The sequence below is a fragment of the Pseudopodoces humilis genome, chromosome 8 (genome assembly GCF_049639895.1).
Source record: "Pseudopodoces humilis isolate 2021_Gansu_Grassland_sample_001 chromosome 8, ASM4963989v1, whole genome shotgun sequence".
NCBI classification, from domain to species: Eukaryota; Metazoa; Chordata; class Aves; order Passeriformes; family Paridae; genus Pseudopodoces; species Pseudopodoces humilis.
In genome coordinates this window covers 15,750,001-15,763,317 of record NC_142207.1, presented here as the reverse complement: position 1 = coordinate 15,763,317, position 13,317 = coordinate 15,750,001, and the positions used below count along the sequence as shown (strand labels likewise).

The window sequence follows — 13,317 nt, the reverse complement described above, 5'->3', positions numbered from 1 at the left end:
GCTGCCGGCCGGCTCTGCCTCTCCCCGCTGAGTCCAAGGTGCCAGACGAGGTTTGAGGGGTGGGTGACAGTCAGAGCAGCGGGCGGCCGGGCTGTGCGGTAGGGATGCGCAGCAGTGCCGGGGCGGGACTGGTGCGGGGTGGTGCCGCCCGCACCCTGCCCCGAGCGGGAAGCTCGCTGAGTGCCGAGATCACAGATGTACTTAGATGTACTCACCACATCCTGCAGGAGCTGGAGCCAGAGGCTGAAACATCCTGGAAAGCGCAGGGAAAGCTCACTGCCTGTCCCCCGAGGTTGTGGGCAATTACTTGGAGTCCTGCTCACTTCCACCCTCTCTGTGCACTTAGTGTGGGTTCCCCAGGGAGGGACAGACAGGCAAATTCTTCATTTTCCCCTGCCAGGACATGTAGATGCCACCTGGGCAGAGCTACATGGCCTTGGGCCCAGGAGAGATGCCTGGCCAGGCATGTGTTGGGGGTCAACCTATCTCTGGCCATGGAGATGTGGGGGAGCCCCAAGCTCTGCAGCAGCGTTGCAGAAGTGCAGCTCTGAAGTACAGCTCATCAGGCTGGACAAGGAGTTAAGATGTTGGGTGTCACTCTTGCTACAGCTCCCGCACCCTTGAACTCAAATACCTCCTGCTAAAAGCTGCTAAGGCCCAGACTGCCATGAGCACAGGGAAGAGTGAGGGGTGGCAGAGCACGTGGGGGCAGTGACACAGACCTCAGGGGAGTGCCAGGTGCTGGCACCACAGGGATGCCACCACAGGGATGATGCCAGGCTCTCTAGTATGATGCTACCATGGAGGACATCTGACATGGTGGAGGGGCCAGCACCACTCAGCATCCCTTGCCTCCACAGTGCACAGGAAGATGCAAAAACTTCTATGAGGCCAGCTTTGAAGCTGAAAGAAGCGGTTGCTTGTGAGTCATGAGATGCACTTGTGTACCCAAAAGCTTTCTGAACAATCTCAGTTGGTCTGCTAAAATATGCTGCTTTTTCTTACTGGGTTTGCCACTCGTGGACCTGTCTGAGCAAATCCCACAGCACCGGTTTGCTGACAGTGGGAGCAGAGCAGAGGCACAGAGCAGAGCTGTGTCTGTGAGGCCAGGGAGGGCACACAGCTAGGATAGCAGGCTGTGTTCTCCAGCCTCCCAGGAGAGATGATGGGGAAATCAGAGGTAAAGATGTTCAGGCACAGGGAAGAAGTGTTTCCCAGGCCCAGTGGGGAGGGGAGCAAGAGGACTGAAGATGTTCAGCCCTGGCTGGGCACCCACAGGGCCTCAGAGCACAGCAAAAGGCACTGCAAGACACTGGCAGTGTCTGTAGCCACAGGCTGGCAAGACTCGCCCTGCCCAGCTGTGCTCCCCTGGCCTGTGCTCCCCAGCACAGCTTTAAATCCATTAGCTTTGCATAATTAGATTTTTCTCAATTACCAGATTATGATAATTAACAGCTCATTTGTAGGAGGCAGTGCCTAATCCCGGCATCACGCCTGGCTCGATGCCAGCCTGGCTCTTGGCTGCTGGTGCTGGCACAGTGGGCAGCAAAGCAAACACCAGGACACAGGAGCTTCAGGAATGCTCCCAGGACTCCCCTAAAACTCTCAACCACTGCTGACCTAGACCTCCCCTTCACTGTCTGGCCAACACAGCCTGCATGGAGGGGTTGGTCCTCAAAAACAAGGGGAATGAGAGCCCAGGCAGGAACAGCATCCTCTAGCAAAGGGAGTTAGCAGGGTTTTAGAAATGGCTCAGTCACCCACATGGCTCCAAAGGTGCAGAAAACATCCTGCAACGCCTCCTCCTACAAGCAGCCACCAAGGCAAAACATGGGAGAGGTTAGCATTGTGGGCTGGGCTGGCATGGCTGCAGTCATTAGGAGTCTCATTAATGAACTTTCCTAGTCAATAATGTTGTGATGAAGGACAGGAGAGCAGGGAGGCAGCTGCTGGTAAGGTACCAATCTTCATCACGGGAAGGCAGGGCAGTTCAGGCAATTACTGCCCATCAACAGAGCTTCATCCCTGGTAACATAATAGAGCAAATATTAAGAGAAAAATGCTTCTCAGGACCTCGAGGGCAAGGGAACAGGGAGCAATATAGATATGCTTGGAGCTCACACAGAATAAATCTACCCAGTCCAACTTCATAGCAATTTTTTTGGGTAAAATTGCTAAATAAATTGATGGTAAAGAGACAAGAGGTATGAAATATCAGGCTTTTATTAAAACATTTGATATAACATATCAGGAAACTAATTCCAGTTAGTGGGGACAGCCATCCCCCACCTGGGCTGGGTGCACTGTGGAGGCGAGGGAGGTGGGGCAGCCCTGGGCACAAGGGGTGCACGGTGGCATCCTGTGACACCACCAGGGATTGCAGTGCCATCAGGGCAGACCCTCTTTTCCCACCCAGGGGAATATGCTGCAGTTTCTGCTCCATGATCTGCCTCCTGGGGTGGCTGTGCCAGGAGCACCAGTGTTGTATCTGGATAATCTGGATGCATCCCTATGGGACAGTGCCCACAGCCAGCCCAGTGCCCCCATTGCACATCTTTTTGGTGACCATCTCCACATGCCTCAGGCTGCTTCAGGGCTCTTCTGCCCCTGCCATGGGCTCTGCTTGCAGAGCTCGGGCTGGGAGGAGGCACTGAGCGTGGGTAGCAGTCATGCCCAGCCAGGCATGACTGGATGGGATGTCTCAAGCTGTTCCCATGCGTCTACTATGCGTGGCATTTCTGCTGTTCTGCCATGAGCATCTCGAGGCGGGGGATCTGGTCCTGCCTCTCCCCCCAGCATGGGCTGCAATTTCGGCTCATGCACGCAATAAATCAGCCTGCTTGCCCTGAGGTGGCTATGTGGCCCCTGCTGCTTCAGATCAGATTTCCCAGCCTCAAATTACCCCAGGCTGCCAGAGAGTTGGATGATTTTGTGCCGCTCCTTCAAACACCCCCTGTTTTGTTTTTATTGCCAGATTTTGCCAAAGCCCCTCGAGTGTCTGCGTGTCCAGGCACAACGTATCCCAGCACATGGTCCTGACTGGCAGCCCTTCTGGGGAGCAGAGCTGCACCAGCCCCGACTGCTCAACACCACGGGGAGTCAGATAAGCCTCGGCAAGGCAGCTTCACTCAACCACAACGGCATTTGCTCCTCGACTAGTTCAAGGCCAGAGGTCCCCTGACAAATTTTGACATGTTTTTCTCAGTGGGGAAGCAGCCCAAAGCGTGGTTTCTGCTGGAAACCACCTGGAGCTTTTCTTCTTTAAAACAGTTTTTCTCAGTGGCGTTCCTTTGATGCTCACACTGGGAGCACCACACGTAGCAGTTACGTTCCCAGCTGGAGTCTCCTTTCCCCTCACTGACAAGTCTCTCTTTCTGTCCCCTTCAGCCCCTTCCCCTGTCCCAGCAGTGCCAAGCAGCCAGGGGCTTGAGGGGCTGGAGGTGATGGCAAGCTCTCTGATGGAAACAGCCCTGCCATGGGACAGTGAGTGAGGGAATCCTCACTCTCTGCTGGTAGCACTCCCAAAGTGTTGGGGCTCATGAGGTGCTGGGGGAAGCTCGTGGATAAGGGGCTCACGATGGCACAGCTCACCCTGGTGTCAGGCCAGCCAAGCTGCCCCATAAGAAAAACACAAAATCCATGAGACTACTCAGACCTCTCAGTGGGTGTGATGAACAAAGCACAGTGATTCAGGGGCCAAGCAGAGAGATCTATGTTTGTGCGGCATCAGCAGATTTCCTCACAGCCCCCACTTTTGGGGCAACAGAGGAAGCTATTAAATGAGGCGCATCCACAGTGGTCCCAGCAGGATCCTCTCTCCTGCATGCTATCTCCTCTCTCCCTGCAGCCTGGCTTCTTCCCACACCAGCCCCTTTCCAGCTCCTTGCACTGGTGCTAATCCCCTAATCTGTGCAAAGCAATAATTTTCTGCATGGCACAGTGGCTGCTTTTAGATCTGCATCCCTCCTCCTCCAGCAGCCAGCTCTCTTATCAGCAGCAGGTATCAGGTGAGCCAGGCACCATCTACTTCTGATAAACCCGTGTTTTATTTTGCCCTATTTCCATTTATCTCCAAGCTTGTAATTATCCCTCATCTCGCAACGCATTGTGCTGCCTTGCGTGCCGAGGTGGAGGAGACGCGTGCTTTGCAGGGCAGCCCTGACCCAGAGCCTCCTGCCAGCAGGGTGCAAGAACCCGGTGGGACGATACAGAGTGATGGCTCCTGCCCACCACGCTGGCTGCAGAGCCCTGCTTCCCTTTCTCCACACCCGAGCCGCGTTCCCTTTAATCTCGCACAGCGGTGGAGATGGATTTTCTCCCTGTGAGCCAGATGTGTTGCACGGAGCATAAACACCCGCGACAGTTGTTGTGCTCCTCGGTGCGAAGGCATCAGATGTCTGCATTAAAACAAAGCTCTCCACTTAATTACTCAGGCTGATAATTCAGCGCGTGGAGGCGGCTCTGGCTGAGAGCAGAGGGCTGGATCACAGCTGGGACTGGAGAGCCTTGGAGTGCACATTAATCCTGGCTCTTGCAGCCCTGATTAACGGTGCTGGAAACCTGCCCGCCCCATTCATTCCCAGGGGAAGGGTCTCTTACTGCCCCACCAGAGGGGGCCCAGAGTGGTGCCCAGGAGGCCCTGCTGACCCCTCGCTGGGCCAAGACACCGCCTTCCCGGTGTCTTCAGGGTGGGGTGCTTGAGGATATGAGGCACCATTTGCTCTGAGGGTGCTGTGCTGCCCTGGGAACACCCATGCACTGCATCTGAAGGCCACAGGAGCTGCGTCCAGTACAGTGAAGTTCAGACAGGACCCAAGGATCACCTCGTGCAGGGACCTATTGCCAGAGCAAAGCTGGAGAGAGCTGGAGACAGATCATGACTGGGCTTAGAGAAAGACCAGGCAGACCACCCAAGGCTTTCTCTTTGGGGCCAAGGCTGCTTGCTCCTGCTAACTTAAATTTCTCCTTCCAGGACCAGCAAACATCTTCTGCAAATTATCTTTGTTCCCTTCAAGGATCACCAGGGCCTAGGGGAACTCCTGGGGGAGTGCCTTTGGCCATGTGCCTTTGGCCCTTGGACCTTTGCCAGTCTGTCTGGATGTGATGCTCCCTTGGACCTCTCTTCCCTGCTCTCTCCCACCTGTCTGTTCCCCAACCCAGCCCCACCCTCCTTCCCTCTCATCATCTCTCTCTTTCAGTGCCCGGGCATCCCTGGATCTGGGGCATCCCTCTCCCAGCAGAGCCCCAACCCCAGAGCACCCCGCAGATCTGCCTGTGGGGTCCTGTCTGTCCAGGGAGACTGATTTCTTCCAGCTCAGCTCCAGCCCTCTTATCTCTCCTCCCTGGTCTGCACACTTTGCTCTGTGGCTGGGGTGAGTGGGAGTGACAGACCGCATCCTGCCTGGGCTGAGCACCCACGCTGGTGCTGGGCAAGCAGGGCAGAGGGGCCCAAAGCAGGCAGCAGGCAGCTGCAGGCAGCATATCCCAGCGGGGCCCCAAGAGTTAAATTATCATGTATTCAGGGCCACGCGCTGGCCAGGAATTACACTTTTATCGGCATGCGGTGCTGCTGCCACTTGAATTGGGACTGGGAACTCTATTTCCGAGCTCACCCAAATTATTCTCGAAGAGATAAAGCGCGGTGCAGAGCAGCACCGGCGCTTCATTAACATTCCCCAGCCCATTCAGCTTTAAACGAAGATTGCCTGCCTCGGAAAATGATAAAATTGAACATGTGAAGCAGGGCATTATGTTCCATCAGCCGATATTATTTCCCACGCAGGGGCCGAGTGGAGACACAAACAGCTATTTATGCAGTACCTGGCCAAGCCAGGGTGGCTTGGGAGAGGGGAGCAGGCAGCGGCAGGGACACAGGATTGGTGGCAAGTGCCCCCACCCATCCCTGGGCACAGGAGGGGCTGCCTGCGTGTTGCCCAGGCCACTCTGCCCTCCTGGGAGTTCCCAGGCTTGTGCCCAGGGTGCAAGGTGGGTCCAGGACCGCAGATCTGCGCCATGCACTGGGTATGGAAAGGAACTCAGGGCTATGTGTGTCCCCATGGGCAGCACTGGCGAGGCTGGGGCATCTCCATCTGCTGCCCTGCTCCAGGAATGCATGTCCCTTGCTAGGACTGAGCAAGTGGGATGCTGGCTCCATATGCAGGATGGGGTCTCACCTGCAGTGGATGGTGATTGAGGAGCATCCACAGAGAGGGAGCATGTGCCTCCCCAGAGGCAGGCGGGGAGGGCTGAGCAGGCAGGCCCCCAGGGCTGCAATTGGATTTTGCTTGGCCGTGCTGAGCCTATCGATCCAGTAGTAATTAAAGTCGCTCCAAAACCTGACTCATATTCAACCTTGGGAGGAAGGAGCTTCACTGAGAAACACCCTCTGTTCCCCACGGTCTGGCACAGAATGGAGCAAAGCCTTGCCAGGGTGCTTCCAGCCTGTCCCAGCCCTCGATGGTCTCTGTCTCACAGGGGGACTGTGCCTTGGCACTGCCTGGGGCCCAGGAAGCAGCACCCATCAGGCAGTGTCCTAGCCAGTGTCCCCTGTACCACACAACCTCGGGCACAAATGCTGATTAGGTTCAGCCCTTGGAGTGACACGACCTCTATAGCTATTTTACAGATCCTGGCTATTTTCTTACCAAGCGCCTGAGATGCATCCCTGGCACGTAGCAGGACTCTCTCATACCCCTTTCTTGTCGCTGTCTAGGCTCTGATTGAGTGACTGGCACATGTAGAGGAGCCTGTTGAGCCCCCCACAGCTACTCCCAAGAGTCACCGAGGTGTTGGGATGGACCTGGTGCTGTGTGTCCACAGGGTGCAAGACCTCCTCTCCAGGTCATTGTCAGCCGGGGAGGTGTGAAGGCCCGTGAGGATTCCGCGAGCTGTTCGTGTGTATTTGTACATGTGTGTGTGTGTGTGTGTGTGTGTGTGTGTGTGTGTGTGTGCAGGGACCTGCACGCCCAGCCCTGCCGCCAGCTCCGCTGCTATTCCCGGTATTTGTAGCAGGTCGGGACAGGCACCGGGGAGGGGGAGCTGCATTTCACCGGCGCTCCCCGCACCCTGCCCGGACCCTCCCGCAGGAAAGCAGGGTCGCCAGGGCCCGGGAGCAGCGGCAGGGAGGGGGCACGGGGCCGCGGGCAGCCCAGGGGACCCCCCGGGCAAGGGACCCGGGGGCAGAGTACGGACAACGCTGGCAGCGACGGGGCTTTGCGGCGGGGAGGTGGCTCCATCTGCAGGACACGTTCCAGGCCGGGAGACCGGGTGCGGGGGATCCCCGCCGCCCCCGCCCGCCGCTCGGTATGCGGGACACAGCGCTGGGGGACAGCGGACAAGGACATCGGCTCCTCCGGCTCCAGCCGCGCTGTTCCCGGGATGCGGGCGTGGGAAAGCGGTGCTCCCTCCAGCATCCCTGCACTCCCAGCGCCTCCCACGCCCGGTGGTCCCCCCGATGGCTCTGCACGCCCCGAGCACCCCGCGCCCACTGCCCCTGCACCCCTTAAGTGCTCTCATCAGGTACACCCAGTGCCTGGGCATCCCCCGCCCCCAAAGGCAGCTCTCACCCTGCTCCGCAACCCTGCAGCCAGCGCTGCCACCCGCACCCCGGGGCATCCTACGCCCTAAGATCCCGGGAATGCTGCACAGCGCCGGCAGCCGCTGGGGCGGCGGGTCGGACCCCGGTGGCGGCGGGAGGCGGAGGCGGGGCCGGGACGGGCTCCACCCCGGCCCCCGGCCCACATAGGCCGGCCGGGAGGGCCCCTCGCCCCCGAGCCTGCGCCGTCCCGAGGCCCCACGGAGCATCCCGGCGGTCGGAGGAAAGCGTGGGGCAGGAGCTGAGGGTGGATAAGCGGAAAGGGGGTGCCTGGCTGCGGGGGCCCGGCCCCGTCCCGTCCCGGGCGGCGGGATGCTGCGGCAGCGCTGCGGGCGGCTCCTGGCCCGGCTGGAGCAGGGGCTGCAGCTCCTGGAGCTCAGCGGCAGCGTGGAGGAAGGTGGGTGTGTGTAACCCTTCGGCCCTGGGCACACCGGCACTCTCGTGTCTGCCGTCGGCGTGGTTCGGGGGAGCTGGGGGCTGCCCCCCGTCCCGGCTGGCCACCCACCGCTGTCCCCAGATTACATCCGGATCGCTCGGTGCTTTGAGGCGACGCGCCAGAGATGCTGCCGGCTGGAGCAGGACGGGCGTCGTGCCCGCGAGCAGCTGGCCCGTGTGGAGGCCGAGCGGGCAGCGCTGGAAGTGAAGCTCAAGCACGCCCGAAACCAGGTGGAGGTGGAGATGAAGAAGCGGCACCGGGCAGAGGCTGAGCTGGAGAAGCAGGTCAGGGGGCTGGCCGCACGGGTACCCTGTGGGGCCGGCTGCGGGGCCCTCAGCCTGCCCACTACCACCCTGTTTCACTCGCAGGAGCGCAAACTTCAGCTGGTCCTTGAGTTGCTGATGCAGGAGCCATGGGGCAACGAGGCACTGAGCAGGGAGCAGTGCTCTGTTCTCAGCGCCCTGGCTGGCCGGCGCCTTGGGGCAGCCTTGGCACCCGTCAGGAGGTGAGCAGGGGTGGCGGTCCTCACCACAACCCCTCGGGCAGCCCTGGGGTCGGCTGTGCCCCTCTCCTCCTTATCACTGCTGGGTTTGAGGTGCTGGCTGTGCAAGGAGGTGCTTGGGCTCTGCAGAGGCATCAGTTGTGGGCTCCCAGGAGTACCTACACAAGTAGGTGCTGGCTGACGGGGGAATTGCTCCAGCTGAGCTCACTCTGCAGGTCATCTGCAGCGGATGAGTCGTGCCAGTCCCTCCTGTCCCACTCGGATATCAGCTATGACCGCACTGAGGATGATGTGGTAAGTGTTCGGCTGTGAGTCTCAGGGCCCACCTCAGTAGTGAGGGGCTAGTTTTTCCCCACTTCTGCAGTGCCACAGCCCCTTTGTATATCTGTGGTTAGGGGTGGGCTGTTATCAGAGCTGGAGATGAATGTTGGGGATGCCCCTGGCTTGATGCAGCCCCAGCCTCCCTGCTGCTTTTCAGGATGTTGACATGACGGTGGTGCGGACCCTGAAGCGCAAAGTTCCAGGCAGGCAGGTATGAGGAAATGCTGGGATGTGGCAGTTTTGGAAGCTGGTGTTGAGGTGGTGTCTGTGCCCCTGTGTGAGTGAGGATCCCTCAACTCTGATCACACTCCTTCAATGTGCCCTTTGGGTCCCTCTGGCCACCCAGGTCTCAGTGTGCATCCCAGGCTGGGGTGCTAGTCCTGTGCCATGCAAGGTGAGGACACCCATATACTTCTCCACCCCAGCACAGGAGGCTTCAAGGAGCCTGGCAGGGAATTTAATTTATTGATGCTGGGCTGGGAGCGTCGTCTCTCGGCAAAGCTCCCACAATCAATAGAAACTCCATTACGCTCCACCGTGGCCCAGCTGGGCTCCTCAATAATTCATTGCCATGTGCGGGCATCCTGCACCCCACTCTGCTTGCACCTCTGCATTGCAGGCCTGACCTGGCTTCCCCCAGCCCCAGGGCTGGCTCTGACCCGGTGGGGAAGCCTGGTCCCTGGTGTGGGGCAGGGAGTGCTGAGGAAGTAGGGCAAGATTGGGACTTTTTGTTGGGTTGAGGCCACTTGTCTTGGGTGCTCTGGGGTGTGGGGAAAAGTCAGGGAGGGGGGTCTCTGCCGGCTCTTCATGCTATCTTCTGTTTCCAGCGTGTGTCCCTGGCACCTCAGGTTGGCCCTGTGGTGATGGCAAAGCGGCACCGTTCTTCTGCAGTACCCCATAACGTTGTGAGTAGAGACCCCAGTGTGCCCTGGGCAGGGACGGGGTGCATGGGCTTTCCCAGTGCCAGAAGGCAATGCTGCAGCCCTCAGTCCTGTGGATGCTGTGGGGACAGTGCTCAGCTGTTTCCTCTGGGTGCCTGTGTCCTTCAGGCTGTATCACCTTCTCCCAGTGGGGACAGCATCCCTGGCTGTGCTAGACCACTGCCCTGAAGCCTGCATCCCCCCTGTACCCAAGGTGGGAGCATCCCTGGCTGTGCAGGACCACAAGGATGGAGATTAGGTGGAACAGAGATCATGTGGGAGGTATTGGAGAACTGTGGAACTGCAGTCACATATTTTATTGGTCTCACACTTTGACAGGTGAGTGTCCCCTCTGTGTCTCCTCCTGCTGAGGTTCCAGGCCCTGCAGACAGCCTCCTGCCTGCTGTTCTGGTGCCTCGACGCCACTCTCGCCAGGGACACCGTGTCTCCACATGTGCAGGTCACAGAAAGGGCTGAGAAAGGGGGTTGATGGGTGGTATGGGACCAGCCTGAAGGTGCTGGTGTCACAGAGGTGGGAGAGGATCTGTTGGGGGTTACTTGTCCTCACCATGGAGGTACTGGGGCCCTCTGGACATGCCAAATGCCACTGTTTCATGCAGACACTCCCTGGGAGGTGAGTGGGAGGTGAGAAGCCTCCCCACATCCTACCTGATAGATGGAGTGGCTTGCCTTTTAGGTCTCCCTCCACTGCCTCCTCCCTCTGCAGAGCTGACCACGGTGTGCGGCACCAGTGAAGATCTGGGCTGCCATGCTGTGGGGCAGGAGAGCCACACTGAGGGCAGCTCAGTGGGACAGCCAGCACCAGCCCACTTCCCCTCACCTCCACAGAGTCTCCCACCAGTCCAGCACAAGTTCACCTCCAAAACGGTGCGTGACCCAGCATCTCTCTTCTCTGGGGAGGTGGGCAGGGGAGAGAGTTATGGGGTCGGGGGCAAGGCTGTCCTTCATTCCCCAGTCCCTTAGCTCTGCCTGCAAGGGGAACGCATGGAGACAGTGGGACCTGGCTGGGAGAAGATTGAGTGGTACTGGGTATCTGCAAGAAGGGGGGCCCCTGAATCCGGTTCCCCCTCTCCAGGTGATTCGCCCTGAGCCATGTCACGTTTGTGGTTCCCGCATCCGCTTTGGGAAGACTGCCATCAAGTGCTGCCAGTGCCAGCTGCTGCTACACACCAAGTGTCGGGAGCAGTGTCCCAGCCTCTGCTCACCCAGGCCTCACCACCACACCTGGCCCCGTGAGGTGAGGGGGGCACAGCAGTGTCCCAGTGAGGCTTCAGGGATGCTGGGCCCCTGCCCACCCTGGCTGCAGGGCTGGGCAGCGGGCTCAGCATAGGTTGGCATTGTTCTCCCCAGGGTGTGCTGGCTGACTTCGCTCCCTCCACGCCGCCCCTGGTGCCCACACTGGTGGTGCAGTGTGTGACCGAGGTGGAGACACGAGGCTTGACAGAGGTAGGGGCCAGGATGGTGAAGGTGGCAATGCTGTGGTTCTCACAGGGCTGAGCCCCTTTCCCTGTGCCCCAGACAGGGCTGTACCGGGTGCCAGGCTCAGAGCAGCTGGTGCGGGAGTGGAAGCGGAAGCTGCTGCGGGCTGGGGGTGCGCTGCCCGCCCTCAGCAGCGTGGCTGACATCCATGTGGTGTGTGGGGTGCTCAAGGACTTTCTGCGGGGGCTCAAGGAACCACTGGTCACCTTCAGCCTCCACCCTGCCTTCCTGAGGGCTGCCGGTGAGCAGGGGGTGCTAAGGTGAGGGAGGGGGAAGGGGCTGCTTCTCCCCTAACATGGCTCCTTGGCACTGCCACAGACATCCCCGATGATGCTGCCAGTGACACAGCCCTACGCCATGTGGTGAGCAAGCTGCCCCCAGCCAACAGGGATACCCTGGCCTTTCTCATGCTGCACCTGCTCAAGTGAGTGGCTCATCCTGGCACAGGTCTGTCCCCATCTCCTGGTTCTCTACCCCTTACCCAAGCTTTGTGCCCTAGAATGGGGAAGCTGTGGATGAGGAGCCCCTGGGCTGGGCAGCATGCTCATGCCCTCTGTCCTCCCTTGCAGGGTGTCACACAGCCCTGACTGTAAGATGGATGTGCTCAACCTGTCCCGTGTGTTTGGCCCTACGCTGGTGGGACACAGCTCAACCAACCCCACACCGCTCGTCATCATGGAGGACACGCCTCGGCAGTCCAAGGTGAGGGGTCCCTGAGGCGCGGGGTGTACCCTGGGCACTGCCAGTGTCCCCATCCTACACCTCTCTCTGCCCAGGTGGTGGCACGTCTCCTTTCGCTGGCACCCAGCTTCTGGAGAGGCTTTGTGGAGACAGAGCAGGAGAACCTGGTGCCAGTGCCAACCCCGAGCCATGAATGTGGTGAGCACAGGAGCCCCAGCCCCCACCCACCCTGGCCTTCAGTTCCTTTGAAGGGTCCCGGTTGTCCACAGCTGGGTTGAGATAGCTGTCCCCACTCTGCCCTACAGAACCATTCTTCCAGCCCATTGCCTCTCCGGAGCCCAAGCCAGGCCAGCTGAGCCCAGCTGGTACCTGCTGCCTCCCCAGCACCCTGCGGAGCTGCGTGGGCACCGTCACCCGGCCCCCGTGAGTGCTGTGGGGCGTGGGTGGGAGCCCAGGGGAGCTCGCTTTGTACCCCTGACTCATCTCTCCCCACGCAGGCAGGGGCCGGCCCCGAGGAAGGTGGGCCGGTTCTTCCCTTCTCCTGTGTAGCCTGCAGCAGTGGCTCCCTCGGGACATAAAGCTGGCACTGGAGGAGGAGCAAAGACTGCGGGACCAGGCAGCTGGCTGTGGGGTGACAGTGCAGAGCTCCAAGCTCTGCTCTGCTTCCGTGGGGATTGGAGAGCAGAGCTGGCTCTGTCCAGCTATGGTGGCAGGGACACTACCCTAGTGCTGTACTTTGAATCAGGTTTGTATTAAATGTTTGCAGCAAAACGCACCTGGCTGCGGCTGCTGTCTGTCCTGCTCTGCTGCTGCCAGGGGTTGGGGCTCACTGGAGCCTGGTTGGGCAGCAGACAAGGGCTGAGCAATGCTCTGCAGAACCTCAGCTTTGGGAGGGCAGGCAGAGCCCCGTCCCACCCAAACTGAAGCCCTATTCTTCTGTTCTGCAGCCTGGGATGTGGGAGGGCCCCTCTTTGAGCCCAGATGTTGGCCTCAAGTAATTGGAGCTGTTGCTGCTCAGGGCAGGACAACCTTAAAGTGTTTCCAGACTTCCTGGCACCTCAGTGGAGGCCTCTTTAACTCCTTCCTCCCCTCCAGCCTGGGCAGTGCTAGAGGTGCACAAAGCCCAAGCAGGGCTGAGAGGTACAGCTCTTTCCCTCCAAGAGGGGGAAGCAGGATCATGCTGTAATGGAGCAATGTCCCAGGAAGGGCTTGTCCGCCAGATAACTCTGCAGAAGGGGCAACCAGCACAGAGGGAGTTTAGGGAAAAGAAGCATTACACAACAGGGATAAGAACTGCCCCTGTGCCACATCAAGCAGCCAATAAACCTTTGTCCCTACTAAAACCCAGACCAGATGGGACACA

At 59.4% G+C, this 13,317-nt stretch overlaps 1 protein-coding gene across 2 annotated transcripts; it reads left to right on the top strand.

Moving 5' to 3' along the window:
* Positions 1–7,784: 7,784 nt before the first annotated feature.
* On the top strand, positions 7,785–12,729 carry LOC102104692 (rac GTPase-activating protein 1-like). 2 transcript variants are annotated; one of them, XM_088058958.1, is made up of 16 exons: positions 7,785–7,991; positions 8,112–8,314; positions 8,399–8,535; positions 8,748–8,826; positions 9,011–9,064; positions 9,681–9,758; positions 10,113–10,233; positions 10,471–10,661; positions 10,870–11,031; positions 11,145–11,240; positions 11,445–11,514; positions 11,592–11,697; positions 11,843–11,975; positions 12,050–12,152; positions 12,260–12,377; positions 12,452–12,729. In XM_088058958.1, exons 1-16 carry the CDS (start codon positions 7,907–7,909, stop codon positions 12,501–12,503), a joined length of 1,788 nt encoding a protein of 595 aa, XP_087915084.1. In that variant the 5' UTR covers positions 7,785–7,906; the 3' UTR covers positions 12,504–12,729. The 2 variants fall into 2 exon arrangements, with proteins under 2 accessions (XP_087915084.1, XP_005519780.2); XM_005519723.2 differs by having other exon boundaries at positions 11,313–11,514.
* The last annotated feature ends 588 nt before the right edge of the window (positions 12,730–13,317 follow it).

Bases quoted from the DNA above. Each gene is read 5' to 3' on its own strand.
- LOC102104692 (XM_005519723.2), top strand. From the start codon at position 7,907: ATGCTGCGGCAGCGCTGCGGGCGGCTCCTGGCCCGGCTGGAGCAGGGG. The intron at 7,992-8,111 runs GTGGGTGTGTGT...CGCTGTCCCCAG, and splicing joins CAGCGGCAGCGTGGAGGAAG to ATTACATCCGGATCGCTCGG. The intron at 11,241-11,312 runs GTAGGGGCCAGG...CCTGTGCCCCAG, and splicing joins AGACACGAGGCTTGACAGAG to ACAGGGCTGTACCGGGTGCC.